Source organism: Silurus aristotelis (genome assembly GCF_946808225.1).
Source record: "Silurus aristotelis genome assembly, chromosome: 20".
Classification (NCBI taxonomy): domain Eukaryota; kingdom Metazoa; phylum Chordata; class Actinopteri; order Siluriformes; family Siluridae; genus Silurus; species Silurus aristotelis.
Genome location: NC_139593.1, coordinates 5,890,939 through 5,909,772, shown reverse-complemented (window position 1 = coordinate 5,909,772; position 18,834 = coordinate 5,890,939). Strand labels below are relative to the sequence as shown.

The window sequence follows — 18,834 nt, the reverse complement described above, 5'->3', positions numbered from 1 at the left end:
CTCCCTCACACTCTCTGTCTCCTCCTTGTCTATCTCTCACACTCTCTCTATCCTCCTTGTCTCTCTCTCACACACTCTCTGTCTCCTCCTTGTCTATCTCACACACTCTGTATTCTCCTTGTCTCTCTCTCACACTATCTGTCTCCTCCTTTTCTCTCACATTCTGTCTCCTCCTTGTCTTTCTCTCACACTCTCTGTCTCCTCCTTGTCTCTCTCTCACACTCTCTGTCTCCTCCTTTTCTCTCACATTCTATGTCTTCTCCTTGTCTTTCTCTCACACTCTCTGTCTCCTCCTTGTCTCTCTCTCACACTCTCTGTCTCCTCCTTGTCTCTCACATTCTATGTCTCCTTCTTGTCTCTCTCTCTCACACTTTCTGTCTCCCCCTTGTCTCTTTTTCACTCCCTCTTTTTTTCCGCATCTCTCTTTCCCTCTCTCTGTCTCCACATTGTCTCTCGTTTACTCTTTCTAAATTGCTTTGTCTGTCCATCTGTCTCTCTCTCTCTCTCTCTCTCTCTCTCTCTCTCTCTCTCTCTCTCTCTCTCTCTCTCTCTCTCTCTCTCTCTCTCTCTCTCTCTCTCTCTCTCTCTCTCTCTCTCTCTCTCTCTCTCTCTCTCTCTCTCTCTGTGTCTTTGTCTGTTTGTCTTGTCTGCATAGGTTTAAACATCACAGCACAGGCAAAGATAAGGATGCATTCACACACACACACACACACACACACACACACACACACACACACACACACACACACACACACACACACACACACACACACACACAATGGTGAAAAACTAAAGTTCTTTCCTCTTTCCTCCATGTAGTGTCTCTTCAGAGCTGTGTGTGTGTGTGGGAGAGAGAGATCTGCAGAGAGAGTCTCTGGCGCCCTCGTTTGGGTTTTGATGTGCATCACATCTGTCCTCAGACTTAAGACTGAGCCTGGTTTAATATGTGAACATTTTAAACACCCTATTCCACATTTTGTTTATTTTTGCTGTAATAAAAATCTCCACTCTTCTGGGAAGATGTTTCACTGGATTTCGGAGGATGCTCATGGAGGTTTGTGAGATTTTATTTAGCCACAAGGGCGTTAGTTAAGTTAGGTACTGATGGAGGAGAGGAGGCCTGGGATGTAGTCAGCGTTCACATTCCTTGTTCTATAGGGTTGAGGTCAGAGCCCTATTGCAGGAGATCTTCCACTCCAACCCATGTTAAGCTTATCTTCATGGAGTTGGCTTTGTGCACAGAGGCACTCCCAAGCTGGAACAGGTTTGGGTCTCCAAGCTCAAATAGATAGAAAATGTCATGCCTAAGCACTCAAAGACGTTCTGTACAATCGTTGCCTCCAAGTGTGTGGTTACAGTTTGGAAAAGAACCACATATGGGTGGAAAAGTCAAGTGTCCCAAATACATTGAGTGTAAAGTCCACCAGATATCCCACACACACACTCTGACACTTTTAATTGACATTTCTAGGTCGATTTACACATTCACATGAAGTAGATTTATCCAGAACTTGATTAAAAGGAAGGACTTATAGGATGGTCACAAAAAAAAAAAAAAATATATATATATATATATATATATATATATATATATATATATATATATATATATATATATATATATATATATATATATACAGTGAGGAAAATAAGTATTTGAACACCCTGCTATTTTTGTAAGTTCTCCACTTAGAAATCATGGAGGGGTCTGAAATTGTCATCGTAGGTGCATGTCCACTGTGAGAGACATAATCTAAAAAAAAAATCCAGAAATCACAATGTATGATTTTTTAACTATTTATTTGTATGATACAGCTGCAAATAAGTATTTGAACACCTGAGTAAGTCAATGTTAATATTTGGTACAGTAGCCTTTGTTTGCAATTACAGAGGTCAAACGTTTCCTGTAGTTTTTCACCAGGTTTGCACACACTGCAGGAGGGATTTTGGCCCACTCCTCCAAACAGATCTTCTCTAGATCAGTCAGGTTTCTGGCCTGTCGCTGAGAAACACGGAGTTTAAGCTCCTTCCAAAGATTCTCTATTGGGTTTAGGTCTGGAGACTGGCTAGGCCACGCCAGAACCTTGATATGCTTCTTACAGAGCCACTCCTTGGTTATCCTGGCTGTGTGCTTCGGGTCATTGTCATGTTGGAAGACCCAGCCTCGACCCATCTTCAATGCTCTAACTGAGGGAAGGAGGTTGTTCCCCAAAATCTCGCAATACATGGCCCCGGTCATCCTCTCCTTAATACAGTGCAGTCGCCCTGTCCCATGTCCAGAAAAACACCCCCAAAGCATGATGCTACCACCCCCATGCTTCACAGTAGGGATGGTGTTCTTGGGATGGTACTCATCATTCTTCTTCCTCCAAACATGTTTAGTGGAATTATGACCCAAAAGTTCTATTTATGTCTCATCTGACCACATGACTTTCTCCCATGACTCCTCTGGATCATCCAAATGGTCATTGGCAAACTTATGACGTGCCTGGACATGTGCTGTTTTATGCAGTGGAACCTTCCGTGCCATGCATGATTTCAAACCATGACGTCTTAGTGTATTACCAACAGTAACATTGGAAACGGTGGTCCCAGCTCTTTTCAGGTCATTGACCAGCTCCTGCCGTGTAGTTCTGGGCTGATTTCTCACCTTCCTTAGGATCATTGAGACCCCATGAGGTGAGATCTTGCATGGAGCCCCAGTCCGAGGGAGATTGACAGTCATGTTTAGCTTCTTCCATTTTCTAATGATTGCTCCAACAGTGGACCTTTTTTCACCAAGCTGCTTGGCAATTTCCCCGTAGCCCTTTCCAGCCTTGTGGAGGTGTACAATTTTGTCTCTAGTGTCTTTGGACAGCTCTTTGGTCTTGGCCATGTTAGTAGTTGGATTCTTACTGATTGTATGGGGTGGACAGGTGTCTTTATGCAGCTAACGACCTCAAACAGGTGCATCTAATTTAGGATAATAAATGTAGTGGAGGTGGACATTTTAAAGGCAGACTAACAGGTCTTTGACGGTCAGAATTCTAGCTGATAGACAGGTGTTCAAATACTTATTTGCAGCTGTATCATACAAATAAATAGTTAAAAAATCATATATTGTGATTTCTGGATTTTTTTTTTAGATTATGTCTCTCACAGTGGACATGCACCTATGATGACAATTTCAGACCCCTCCATGATTTCTAAGTGGGAGAACTTGCAAAATAGCAGGGTGTTCAAATACTTATTTTCCTCACTGTATATATATATATACAGTGAGGAAAATAAGTATTTGAACACCCTGCTATTTTGCAAGTTCTCCCACTTAGAAATCATGGAGGGGTCTGAAATTGTCATCATAGGTGCATGTCCACTGTGAGAGACATAATCTAAAAAAAAATATACAGAAATCACAATGTATGATTTTTAAACTATTTATTTGTATGATACAGCTGCAAATAAGTATTTGAACACCTGTCTATCAGCTAGAATTCTGACCCTCAAAGACCTGTTAGTCTGCCTTTAAAATGTCCACCTCCACTACATTTATTATCCTAAATTAGATGCACCTGTTTGAGGTCGTTAGCTGCATAAAGACACCTGTCCACCCCATACAATCAGTAAGAATCCAACTACTAACATGGCCAAGACCAAAGAGCTGTCCAAAGACACTGGAGACAAAATTGTACACCTCCAAAAGGCTGGAAAGGGCTACGGGGAAATTGCCAAGCAGCTTGGTGAAAAAAGGTCCACTGTTGGAGCAATCATTAGAAAATGGAAGAAGCTAAACATGACTGTCAATCTCTATCGGACTGGGGCTCCATGCAAGATCTCACCTCGTGGGGTCTCAATGATCCTATGGAAGGTGAGAAATCAGCCCAGAACTACACGGGAGGAGCTGGTCAATGAACTGAAAAGAGCTGGGACCACCGTTTCCAAGGTTACTGTTGGTAATACACTAAGACGTAATGGTTTGAAATCATGCATGGCACGGAAGGTTCCCCTGCTTAAACCAGCACATGTCCAGGCACGTCTTAAGTTTGCCAATGACCATTTGGATGATCCAGAGGAGTCATGGGAGAAGGTCATGTGGTCAGATGAGACCAAAATAGAACTTTTGGTTCATAATTCCACTAAACGTGTTTGGAGGAAGAAGAATGATGAGTACCAACCCAAGAACACCATCCCTACTGTGAAGCATGGGGGTGGTAGCATCATGCTTTGGGGGTGTTTTTCTGCACATGGGACAGGGCGACTGCACTGTATTAAGGAGAGGATGACCGGGGCTATGTATTGCGAGATTTTGGGGAACAACCTCCTTCCCTCAGTTAGAGCATTAAAGATGGGTCGATGCTGGGTCTTCCAACATGACAATGACCCGAAGCACACAGCCAGGATAACCAAGGAGTGGCTCTGTAAGAAGCATATCAAGGTTCTGGCGTGGCCTAGCCAGTCTCCAGACCTAAACCCAATAGAGAATCCTTGGAGGGAGCTCAAACTCCGTGTTTCTCAGTGACAGGCCAGAAACCTGACTGAGCTAGAGAAGATCTGTGTGGAGGAGTGGGCTAAAATCCCTCCTGCAGTGTGTGCAAACCTGGTGAAAAACTACAGGAAACGTTTGACCTCTGTAATTGCAAACAAAGGCTACTGTACCAAATATTAACATTGACTTTCTCAGGTGTTCAAATACTTATTTGCAGCTGTATCATACAAATAAATAGTTAAAAAATGATACATTGTGATTTCTGGATTTTTTTTTTTTAGATTATGTCTCTCACAGTGGACATGCACCTACGATGACAATTTCAGACCCCTCCATGATTTCTAAGTGGGAGAACTTGCAAAATAGCAGGGTGTTCAAATACTTATTTTCCTCACTGTATATATATATACCACATTTAGGTAAAATTAATTAAAACAAAAGTTGAGCTAACAGGGCGTTTAAAGATTTTGCAAATGAACATTTAAAATTCTTATTTTTATTTCATTACATTTTTGATTTTAAACAAATCACAATATAAAAACAAAATATACAAAGCACAAAAAATGAAAAACAAAAGCTTATTATTTTTCGCACCCCATAGGCAATTCTATAACGTTCCAGTATATAATTAAATATATTACATCTATATCTTTATATTTGTATATAGTCATTATAAGTAAACAAATGCACAATAAATTCATTAATGGACAATAAATTAAATAATTAGATTTTGATTTTGAAATAGGCACCAAACTTAAAATCACTGATCCTAATGCAATCAACATTATAACCCCATTCACAGTCACCTCTATACATCCACATATCCTTTCCATAATGTGTTTTTATACAACAGTTTCTATTGTTTAATACTTTTACAATGATTTAAAACCTGCTTCAAATCATTCCACAACTGCCCCCCACAAATAGAGATACACACACTTTTTAAATTTATCGTTGTAAAATTGAACTCTTAAGTTATACCCTTTCCATAAACATTTTTTGTAAATTTCCTGGAAGTCTTGCTTTGAATGTAACTTGTGCAATTTTATATTTAACCAAATCAATAAACTTCAGTATATTTAACTGTAAACAAATTATACATTTGTCTGTTCCAAATATCACACATGATTAATAATTCTGATTGCTCTCTTTTGTAATATACATATAGATCGTAAATTAGTTTTCTAGGTATTTCCCGAAATTTCCACACAATAACTCAAGTATGGTGATAAAAATGTGTTACACAAATATGCATTGATTTATTTATTTTTTGTCCAAAATATCTTACCTAGTCTTTGCCAATTTTGCTTCAACATACTTTAAATTCCAGCTTATCTTGTAATCAAAAAATTACTCAGAAAAATATATTTTCACATACTCTTTCTTACACTTTCATTTTAAAATTCTACCTGAGTATTTTTTTTTATATTTTCCAAATGATATGATATTTGCTTTGCTTATATTTAATGATAGTTTATTTAAATCAATCCACTGTTATAATATATTCATTTTTTAGTTGTAATCACCTCCAAAAGCTGCTAAAAATAATCACCAGAACAATAAATTTTTGTCATCTGCAAATAGATTTTATTTGTTTAGTTTTAGGATTTCAGTAAATCTGATACTTTAAACATGTCAATTAATATTGATTCTAAACAGTTTTGGACTTAACACCGATCCTTGTCGTACACCACAAGTTATGTTACTGCATATAGATTTATATTCAACAATTTCTACAAACTGGTGCCTGTTTCTTAGTTAACTACTTAAACAGTTCAAACCAACCCCTCTAATCCCATACCCTTTCAGGTTTATGTAATAAAATCTTATGATTTATGGTATCAAATGCTTTATTTATTCTATAAATATTCTTAAAAATATTTGTTTCTATTATTGTAGCTCTGGTATATTTTTATATGGAGATTATGTATATATATATATACATAATAAAATATCCATATAAAAATACTAGATCTACTATATATATATATATATATATATATATATATATATATATATATATATATATATATATATATATATATATATATATATATATATATATATATATATATATTATTCACATATATATTCATTCATTCATTTTCTCCCGCTTATCCGTAATTCGGGTCGCGGGGGCAGCAGTCTAAGCAGGCCCCCGCCTTCGACTGCTGCCCAATCCTCACAGCACTGTCCCTTACGGTCCCTCCTGCAGGTGTTGAGCCCACGGGAAGGTATATATGTATATATACCTTCATATTGGATTGGAATTCATTCATTATAAAGTAAGATAATCATATATTTATATATATATTTTTTTCTTTATTGATTTTATATAAAATAAAAAAAATGTTATGTGTGTACATGTGCAGAGTTCTGGAAGATGAAAGGTCATGCTGGGGTCAGCATCAGGCTTCAGTCCAGAAGTTCAGGGTTTATGCGACACAGATGGAGGACAGTGCTGAACAGATTTCATATCATGGCACAACAGGACTGTGATACCATCTGCTTTCCACACACACACACACACACACACACACACACACACACACACACACACATGCGCATAGACACATGTTACACAGGGAATAAAGCAACACATGACTCCAAGAACTTACAGAGTTGCATTAAACCAACCAATATAACACTTAAGGGAAAAAAGCAGGAATCTCACAGCGTCTGGCGCCTGCCTCTGCCTCACTGGTGCTGGGTTAGTTTTTTTTTTTCTTTTTGGTCCTTGTTGTGGGAGTGTGTGAATCAGCACCAGCTTTACTCCGTGTTTTAATAAGGGAAAGACAAAGAAAGTCTTCTGTCTTGCAGGTGCTACATTTCGAAGCTGCCAGGGGCCGTTTGGCGCAACCTGAATGCCACCGAGCCTCCCTGAGGCAGACGAGCTGAGACGCTGCCCTGATTGTGTGTGTGTGTGTGTGTGTGTGTGTGTGTGTGTGTGTGTGTGTGTGTGTGTGTGTGTGTGTGTGTGTGTGTGTGTGTGTGTGTGTGTGTGTGTGTGTGTGTGTGTGCTTCAGTCTTATACCTCCTACAGCCTTAGAAGCATTTTGCTTGTACTGTGATACTGATGAAGAACTTTTTGGAAACTTTTTTACTGAGCTAAATAATTTATTATATCCACTGTTTCTACTGAACCACATTGCAGTTACTTCCTGGATATGCATTTCAGACATATACAGTTCAAATACACATGAACTAATACCAATACCAGAAAAGTTACCAGAAAAGCCTTACTGTGCATATACACTGGACAAGTTGCAATTTCTCCTGAAATGACTTCGCAAATATGGGATGTGAATAATAATCATTAATTATCTACTATATGGAATAAAGTATTGGGACACCTGACTTTTCCATCCATATTTGGTTCTTCCCCAAACTGTTAGGGAATGCATGCAATTGCTAGATGTCTCTGCATGAAATTTTCCTTTCACATGAACTTCAAGCCACAAAACCTGTTCCAGCATGACAATGTCCCTGTGCCCAATTCCAGCTCCATGACTATATGCTTCACATTGGTTTGAGTGAAAGATCTCCTGCTATAGAGTTCTGAACTCTCGAACCCCAGGCCTCCTCACTAGTAACATAGACATAACTAACAGCCTTGTGGCTGAATGAAATCTCACAAATCTCCACAAGATCTAGTGGAACATCTTCTCAGAAGAGTGGAGATAATATAATTTGCAGATAATTATAAGATCAAAATGGGGACTAAATATGGAATGAGATGTTCAAAAATATTGTAAGCATCCTCTGTCTCTTCCTCTTTAATCGACTTGTTACTTTAACCGTGGGTGACAAGGGCACCTTGGGCTGCAGATGTTCTCAGTAATGACAGATGGTATTGGCATCATGTGTGTGTTCACATATGTGTGTGTGTGTGTGTGTGTGTGTGTGTGTGTGTGTGTGTGTGTGTGTGTGTGTGTGTGTGTGTATAACTGCACGCTGGCATCATGTGGGGAGAGTGGGCAAAATCCCATGCCAGCTTACGACCACCACCTGCACTCCCTAAACCTCAGGCCCTGTGCCTCACCTCGGCTTCCATGACTCGTGTGTATGTGTGTATGTGTGTGTGTGTGTACAGGATGGTGTTTGCAGTATATATAAATATATCAGAAGCAAATTCATTGCCATGTCTTAACCTAGGATCAGAAAATGGAGCACTAAAGAAGTCCAAGTGCACTGGTGTCTCATATGCACCCTTTGCTGCCAGTTGCAGTGAATGGGCCAATCTGGATTCAACGTGAATTGCGACTGTGCTGTTGCCTGCCTCTTCATCAAACACTCGTACACAACACAAGTCCAGCAAGTTTAATTGATGACAGAGGAGCTCTAATTATGTCATTTATCTTCATGTAGGCAGTGACGAGCTGGCAAGCTGAGGAGCTCGGTCTGGCTGACAGAGCCAGCGACATGAAGAGAACCGGCCAGAGTCCTTCCTTTTTTTTTTGTTGCTCGGTTTAATTAAATTCTTTCTTTTTTTTCCCCTACTTTTTTCTATTGATGAAATTTCTACCAACGTCCAGCTTTTTAAAACTCAGATGCAGAACTCCCACTTTGTCCTGATTTAAAGTTATTTGCTAAACAGATTTGGCTCGAACGTCGTGTGGGCTGCTGTACTGTATAAGCTCAGACTTTCCACTCCAGGGTCTACTAGTGAGCTTCGGTCACCCACATTAGGTGAATTCAAAATCCCAGCTTGGAGTGGGAGTGCTCTGGTGGTGGGCGCTCGTGTTTGCACAGCATCTTGGTATAAGATCAGGAACAAGGTGGACAGCACTTCCTGTGCAAATTCGTGAAGACAGTATCAAAACCAATGTCGTGGTTTTCATCTCATTTAATTTCCTTGCCATAGTAGCAAATAATTTGTCACTAAATGAAAAATGATATTAAATATCAAAACTTGTAGCACTGTCGATATGTTCTGAGAATTTTGGCTCCTACAGTTTCTCAACCTCAGCTACATCATTCCAGTTCATCCTTTCATTTTGTTTGTACCTGCCAGTAATAGTTTCTAGCGAATTGAATTGACTCCAATTCTGAAAGGGAAAACAAAATAAAAACCATCAGAACCATGACCAGAAATTAAGTAAAGATCGTCACACATTCATTTAATTGAATTAAGATTTAATTGATATGAATGCGACTTTATAAGCATTCTGTCGAATCGTTTCTCATCTTGCTTTCTGTCAAAGCCGAATACTGGAGGATATTTTTACTACTGCATGCCCCCTGCTCAAACAGTCTATTCCTGATGTCTTTCCAGCTTTGTCCTTTTTCCTTTGTCCCTCCGTATCTTGCGTATAACGTTTCCCCATTCCAACAGCACTGCAATCAGTCGCTCACCCGGTGACATCGTAGTTCTTCTGTTTGCCCCAGTACATTGAAATGAGCCAAGACCGACTGTGCCAGTCCACCTTGGCACACAGGGGCATGTGAGGTGAAACAAGATGATGGTAACAAGGTGGTAGGTGGAAGTCGCACAGCAGGAGAGACAGATGAAAGCCCAGCATGCATTGTGTCTTCCCAGGGTGCTCCCTTGTTAGTGCCATGTCTTAATCAACGTAATTAGAGCAATTAGAATCTCGGAATAGGCATAATTCCCCGCAACTCGCAGGAATCTACATGTTTAGGTGCATTTTCCCTCAGGTGCCTCACGAACGAGAACTCATCGCTCCTCACTCACAGGCGGTTGTGCAGAGTTTCCAAAATTCGGAAGCGCAAATTAGCACTCGGTGATTAGCCAAAAACATACTTCTGAAACACACGCATTGTGTACGAAAGAAAGAGAAATATCTGACCAAGCTCATTAGCAGTCTCTTCTCTGCATCCTAAAGCCTCCATTGTGTCCATCCCATGATGCACTGCAAGCTGGTGATGCCCTGCGGCGCTCTCTCCCTGCGGCCAGCTTGTGCCAGCTTCACCCACCTGCTCCTGGGCGCCCCTTAACCCTACCTTGGCATTTCGGGATGAAGACCCTGAGGCGAGCAGGCAAAGCTCCATCCGTCCACATTACGCAGCCAGATCTACCCGCCTCGCTGTCCAAACTGGACCGGCTTCAGGACCGAGCCCACAGTTCAAAGAGTTCAGCCTGGTGCCATGTAGTTAAACTGATTCAATATGCAAAAGGTCCAAGTGGAGCGTTCTCAAGGGGGGATGATGTGTTTAGGGATTTTTTTAAGGGACACACATGAAATGAGGAATGGAATGAAATGGAAGGGCTGGCTTAACACACTTGATTGTGGTCACTCGAAAAATAAATTGGAAAGCCACAGAATGTTTCCTACTGAATCTCTTTCCACATGGTATGAAGTTTTTCCAGTGCAGCACCGCACCATCTCCTGTAGCACTAGGCAAATGCTATATCTCCTGAACATGTCTGGTCCATGATGCAGAAGTTTTCTGTGGGTTCCTGTTTCAAAACGGCCCACTCGTGTGCATCAAGCGCGGTCTGATGGCGTCTGCTCTGCTTTGCTTTGCGCGCCTGGTGCAATTAAGCCGGTCCGTTCCCCGCCTGCACGTGCGTCCACGTCCCCTGCGTTAACGAGCCCACGGCAAGGGATTGCTTTTAATAAGCGCGCAAATGGGGGGGATTTATTTTATTTTCCTCTTTTAAAAAAACAATAATAGGCTTCTCTGATTGGTACCATGGAGTTGAATTTGTTCGCACGAAATGTGAACACGAATATGGTTCACGATCTGTTGACGTACTTTAACCATAAGACCATATATGGACTTTTAAGAACCTTTAAAATATAAAAATATAAACTCGTAAATAACTTTTAACCTCGTAATTGAATATATGTGTTGTTAACTCAATAGTGTATAAGTTTATCCTTGGATATAATCATATCCTCAATTAAACAAACAAACACAATCAAATTCGTGCCCTTGTTGACAATACAAAGAATAGTATAAGCTTTTGTTATGCTTATACATATGTAGCATTGATTTTAGCCATTTTTATCTTTAAAAATAACAAGAACTAGAACACTGTTTCACAGTTAGATATTTGCCTTTGGAAAAGTTGCCCTCAGTGTTTGACTGGTTGTGAATTATATGAATAAAATCATTAATTGTAATATAATAATCTATTATAATATAATGAGCTGTAGAGCAGGTCTGGGGTCGGGTGAGTGTGTTTGTGTTTGGTATTAATGCTCACCGGATCCATCTTGATTGCCTCCGCCATGCAAATGGCCGCTCTATCGCTTGATCTTGAGCCGTTGCCAAGGTGATGTAAAGCGGGGTCCCTTGTTTTTTTAATTCCCCCTCGGGGGCATTTCGTATAGGATGAGTAAAGAAAAAGAAAAAAAAAACTCCCCCCCTGCTCCAGGTGCCAGAAAAAAAAAGCTATGAATAATGGTCCTCTTCTTTCTTGTTGAGAAGGTTGGAGGGCAGCTGGGCCTATAGGAGTCCAGGCATTCCCACAGGCCTGAAAAGAGTGATTATGTAGAACAGATAGGCCACGATGAGGGAGGGGAACAAACAACCATGTTTACTCCCCCTGACACTTTACACACTTAAAGGGCACATTTAGGAGGGGTGTGTGTGTGTGTGTATGTGTGTGTGTGTGTGTGTGTGTGTGTGTGTGTGTGTGTGTGTGTGTGTGTGTGTGTGTGTTTGTGGAGGAGCTTGTCTTTATGTCTTGCTGGGGATCTCTAACAATTTTCAAGACTATGTATAAAATTATCGCAAAGATTTATTTATTTAAAAAAATAAAAAATAAAATTAAAACCTACTAAAAAGTCGGCATGTGTTTCCTGATTATGGTGAGGTTAAAGTACCATCTATATCAGTGTTTGGTCCTTACTTAGACAGCAATACAAACGTCTGTGATCTGAATCAGGTCCTAATGAAGTCCTAATGAAGTTTTGCTTTCCAACAGACCCTCGCTTATTGATGATATAGTTTTGGTTGCCGGTGGTTTTTCCCTCATGCACAACAAATGTCTCAGTTCTTTCTGTTTCTGCATGTTGTATGTTGTAATATGAATTATATTGCCAATATAAGCAATTAAATGATATGATTATATTGTTCCTCACTTATATATGCACCAGTGGTTTCGTGAACACTATTTTGTTGTTACTTTAATTGGCTAGGATGACCATAAGCCTCTTTACTATGTAGTAGTAAACCGAATAACAGTTGGGATGTTAGATTTAAGCATGTAGTAAAGTAGCTAAATGCCCTCAATATGGTGCCATTTTATGTTTGTAAAAGATATACAAATGATTAAGGAATTATTCATATTTGACCAATATCAACCATAAAGATAGAACCTTAATTTCTGTGTGCTAAAATTTCAGTTGGTATTTTATATTTATATACGTCCCAATAATTCAGTTTCTAATCATTAAGAATTGCTTTTGCTGACATAAATAAATAAATATAAAATGAGTCATAGGGTTAGCAATATGTTTGCTCTCTGTGGAAAGAAAAAAATGGACACATTCAAAGAAATAGAAGACAGAGTCAATGTACAAAACGATCTTGCTTTATAACTTAAAAAGTTATTGTGTCAGGTACAGAATTGTCGTGAAACAGCGACATCACTCGGGAGAAGCATGAAATAACATGCAAAAGTACAATATTCCGTCGGAATAATCGAAACGGATGTTCGGATAAAGTTTCAGTTTGGAAAATCAAACTATGTCCGATTGAAAAACCTAAAGTGGTTCTGTCGTCATAAATTCTGCGAATAATCGCGTTTGTCATCACACACACACACACACACACACACACACACACACACACACACACACGCACAAGCAGGCTCAAACGCACGCGCCCACACACACACTTTGGCAGTGCGGCTTTATAAATGCATGGCCATGTTGTCGGATTTCTTTTCCTCCTCCCTCCCGGTTTCGCACTTGCACTCCTCCACCAGCATCACGCGCTTTTCGCGCACCTGCGAGCCGCAGCGCATGGGCACGTGCACGGTGCGCGCTCTGGACGGGCCACAGCGCGAGCAAGACGGACCGCCGCGGTGCTCACCGGACTCTCCGTTCGGGGGCACGAACATGGAGCTGCACTGGCCGAAGCACAGCTTATTGTGGACGGTTATCGGCTCGCAGCCCTCCTCGGTTATTCTCTGTAATAATAATAATTATAATAATAATAATAATAATAATAATAATAATAATAATCATCATCATCATCATCATAATCATAATCATAATCAGCATCATAATAATAGTAATAATCATAATGATAATACAACTAATAATAATTATAATAATTATAATAACAACAATAATAATATTAATAATAATAATAATAATAATAATAATAATAATAATAATAATAATACCAATAAGAATAATGGTAGTAAGAATAAAAAGAAGAGAGGAGGAGGAAGATGAGGATTGAGATGTTTTACAGTCTAATGAATGCAAACATAAAACAATAAAATATTAATTTTATTGGAATTTTTGTCATGAATTTAAAAAAATGAATTAAAAAACTCTTGATGATCCAAAAAAAAATAAAAAATTTTTCACACATGAGAACACCGTCATCTGTAAAAACGAATTAATTATATATAAAGCCGAAAAATGAATTATTTCGGAGAAATAAATAAATAAATAAATAAATAAACTGTAACTGAAAAAAAGTGTGCAACATTTGCCCAAAAAAAGGAGGAAAATAGTAAAGAATGAGTAGATGCAGTCTAATTAAATAAAATGCGAACACATTTACATCTCAAACACAAAATATGTCACTGTGCTGCTTGTGTCTGTGGCAGTAGGAAAGTATTTATATAACTTAATGTTGTAATATGCAAATTAGCCCTTTTATCCAATCAGACGCTTCGTGCTGTAGCGTGTCGACCAATCACAGGGTTGTCTGGAATCAAAAATTTGATTGTTCTAGCAGTACGTGAGAGCACGAGAGTGTAAGATTGATGTAGTGACGTAATAAATTAATGATGATGATGATGATGAGTAACAGTGAGAGGAGCAGCGTGTACCTGGGTGAAAGGCAGCGCCGCGCAGCTCTGCGTTCCCGCATCTTTGGAGTTAAATGGCAGTGACAGAACCTCTTTGGTCGCCTCGCTTTTTTGCATCACCCTCTGCCACATCTCCAGGCCTTGTCTCCTCTTGGCGTGGGCGCCGGTGTAGCTCGCGCTCAGGTGCGGGAGCGGCGCAGGGGGTGCGCGTACGTGCGCAGAAGGCCCCAGGCGACCCATGGCCAAGAAGGCTGGGAACGGTCCCCTCTTCACCAGCGCGCCCGGGGAATGGCGCAGAAAGTGCGGGCTCAGCTTCACCACTCTGACCGAACCCCTGATCGGTTCTTCCGCTCCGTCGCCGGAGAACTCGTGGTCTGGAACGTGCCGCGGGAGCGCGCACAGAGACGCAATCAACGCCGCAAAAGTGACCAAACCGAATGCGCGCATCTCGTTCAGGAAGAGGATTGCAAAAAAACAAAAAAAACAAATAAACAAATAACAACACCACCAGCACTGAAAAGAAAAGCGCACCAGTAATTACGATTTTTCTTTTTTTTTTCAAGAAGAAAAAATGGTGCAGGTTCGAGGGTTTTTGCGGTTCAAGGTCGCGCGCGTGCTCACCTTGCTGTCTGTGTGAAGTGAACGCGCAAAAGCTCGCGCTTTATAAAGCGGTCTAGGGTAACTCCTGGTCCTGTAAAGTGGCGGAACTGGTGCAGTAAAATCGCATCATGGCACAGTGTGAGGAGAGGAGAAGTTCACACACTCCAGCGTGGTGTTTTACAGCAGGTGAGTTTGAGAGGTGGTGGGAACGCGGTGAGGAACTCTGAGAACCGTGGGAACCGAAACATCACACATGATCACTCTGAGATCTGATGGGCACATGGTCATCTCTTCATCTAATACAACTACAATCAAATAAAACTATATAATCATTAATAATATGGTGTGTGGCTGATTAGTCTGAGGAAAATCTATCTATCTATCTATCTATCTATCTATCTATCTATCTATCTATCTATCTATCTATCTAAACCAAATGTATGTGGTATTAGTTTAAATCAATAGATACTATTTGTAATATAGATACTGTAGTACAATTTGATTTATCATTTTTTTTATAATTTTAATTATATATTCATATTTTCCTTTTCACAATTTGTTGTTCATAATAGTACAATTATATTCTATCATATTTATTATTATAATTATAGTAATATAATAATAATAATAATAATAATAATAATAATAATAACAAAACATTGTATAAAATACATAGAGTAAAATATATATAAATATAATATACACACTACAAATTATGCATTCATAAAAGACAGCAGTGCACAATGATATTGTGTTAAATTATTATTGATCATTTTTTGTAATCATTTTTAATTGTTTATTTCATTGTAAGCAATCAGAGCTTTATTCTTACTGAATTATTATGAATAATAATTATTATTAAAAAGAATAAAAAATAGTTATATAATGTGTAAAATAATTATATTCCTTCTATGGAAATGTATGTTTATTTTGTGGAAATGCAAGATTAATCTCAGTAATGTAATGTTTAATATATATATATATATATATATATATATATATATATATATATATATATATATATATATATATATATATATATATATATATATAGCACAATAGACATAATTAAAGACAGCAGAAAAATACCTTTTATATGCAAATGTAATACATTCATTGCAAACACATCCATATTACACATTATATATAAGTTTTATTTCTATACATTTTTATTGACTGGCAGTGATCACACAGGTCTCTATAATTCTACCTGAAACACTGATGAGGAACCTTAAAACTTCCTGCAATAAACCTGTAAATCTCTAATGTGTTTATTGGAGCCTGTAAACACACACAAGTTCCCACAGCCTTACAGGTAAGTGTCACACTCTCTACCTGCAGCGTGTGAATCCCCTCACTCCATTCCTGTTACATCAGCAACAGCAAAAACTATTCAGAGGCATCATTTATTCACGAGCTGCAGTTCTCTTGTCCCTGTTTATTGTGATTCACTGATTTATTTATTACAAAGGAACAATTTCTTTCCAGTTTTTCTCACGTCTTAGAATTGATATATTATTATAATTATTTTATCGTCTCATGATGAGAATGAAATGGAAAATAATTGTGACAATATTAAAGATATTTTTACTTGTATTTTCTCCAACGTGTGTATCTCGTGTGTGTTTTTAAAATGAGAAATAAGACTTAAGTTTTTTGCAAGTGTTTAGTCATGGACAAAAAGAAGATAAAGCCCAAGCTTATGATGCAAGAGGATTAACTAACTAACTAACTAACTAACTAACTAACTAATCAATAAGCCAACAAACAAACAAACAAACAAAGAATACATAAATAAATAAATAAATAAATAAATAACATCTAATTCTTTACACTTATTCTGACGCTAGAACTTCTCACAGGTCACCTCCAGGGGGAGACATCACCAGCAGACCAGCATTAGATCAACTTATAGTAATGCTGTTCTGTTCCACGCAGAGTCCTGGCCCTGGTCCTCAATGTTCTCCTGTTTCACTGAAGATACCATATGAAAGCTAGATACCACATGCATAGATAAGATAGATAGATAGATTAGATAGATAGATTAGATAGATAGATAGATAGATAGATAGATAGATAGATAGATAGATAGATAGATAGATAGATAGATAGATAGATAGATAGATAGATAGATAGATAGATAGATAGATAGATAGATAGATAGATAGATAGATAGATAGATAGATAGATAGATAGATAGATAGATAGATAGATAGTAATTTTACATTAGATAGTAATGAAACAGCATACCCCAGTGGCTGGTTTGCACATGACAATGCAGTCCCAGTGCCAGTCTCAAGCCTGGAAGAAATGATAGGATTATGTCAAGAAGGGCATCAGAATTCAAACCTGAGCCAAATCAAATACACAAGTATCCCTAACTAAATCAACTGAACAAAATAAATATATAAAAGAATAAACTACAGTTTGGTAGTTGAAGTTGTAGCTCAGTGGTGAAGGTTCCTGGGTTTACTGATTGGAAAGTTGAGGGTTCATGCCCCGGCATTGCCAAGCTGCCACTCTTGAGCCCTTACACCAGTGCTGCAGCTCAAGTGCTCCAGAACCTATGCTCTGAACCCAGCTTCCTCACATCGCTGGATTAAGTGAAGGTATAATTTCACTGTGTTCTGAAGTACATGTAACAAGTAAAAGCATCTATTCTATTCTATTCTATTCTATTCTATTCTATTCTATTCTATTCTATTCTATTCTATTCTATTCTATTCTATATAAGCACCAGACCGGAGTGGGATTAAAATAAAAATCAAGCAAGCAGACACAGTGGAAAGTGATACGTTCCTCTGGACGCTCCAGTTCAAAGAGTGAGAGCTGAACATCGTGTAAGGAATAAAACACTTTGAGGCATAGAGGTTATAGAAATAAAGTATGCGGTGATGCCTTACATAAACATAAATGTTAAATAAACATCTCCTAAAAGGAACTGCACGTCTGCGACTCCGTGTAAACACACACATGATCTGCTACAGAAACGCTATCTCTTGCTGCTGTTATAGGAAATGAATGAATCCTCTCTGACCAATCGAATTCAAGGATATGAGTGTCTTAGAATCCTGGCTATACAAATGTGAGCAAAAGGTATTAAGATGAGTAAAGAGGACAGATCTGGAGACAGAGTGTCTAGACACGGGCGTGAGAAGCAGTAACAATGACAACACCTAGCAATACCTAGAAATCTTTGTTTATAGGTATGGATAAACATCACTGAGGTCGACGGTCAGAGCAGTAAGCCAGCCAGATGTGATGTCAAATACTGGAAGCCACCTCCACACAGTCTCATTCTCACGCTGTTGGACAGAGAGAAAAAGATCTGACGGCAGATAAAGATGTGTGTCAAGTGGAGTCTATGAGGGCTGAGGGCAATACAGTGAAGAAATATATATATATATATATATATATATATATATATATATATATATATATATATATATATATATATATATATATATATAGTACTCACACACACTCTCTGTTTCATGCATGCAGAAAGCAGCTAGGTAGGAAAGTTGCAATCTACTACAGTTTCCAGTGAAAGAAGGTGTTTTGGATCAAAACATCCTCATCAGCTGTGCAATCAAAAATGCTTTTAAATGAGTAGGAGGTGAAAACCACAAACACAGAGCAAAAACCCTAGATAGCTGCATGAATCCACGGCTAAGCCTTTGTGAGTCTTTTATTAAAATAAATACAAGTTTAAACAAATGATATTGAAAATCTTTTCGAATAAATATGAATACTTTTTATTTAAACGATCGATCAATATAGATTTTTTTTAAACAACAAAGAC

The 18,834-nt window shown here is 38.6% G+C and overlaps 1 protein-coding gene across 1 annotated transcript; it reads right to left on the bottom strand.

Annotated features, from left to right (window-relative positions):
* Nucleotides 1–13,004: 13,004 nt before the first annotated feature.
* On the bottom strand, nt 13,005–15,064 carry dand5 (DAN domain family, member 5). The gene is made up of 2 exons (XM_083522530.1): nt 14,451–15,064; nt 13,005–13,571 (listed from the first exon to the last, which is right to left on the bottom strand). The coding sequence occupies exons 1-2, from the start codon at nt 14,874–14,876 to the stop codon at nt 13,293–13,295; spliced, it is 705 nt and encodes a 234-aa protein (XP_083378656.1). The 5' UTR covers nt 14,877–15,064; the 3' UTR covers nt 13,005–13,292.
* Nucleotides 15,065–18,834: the final 3,770 nt, after the last annotated feature.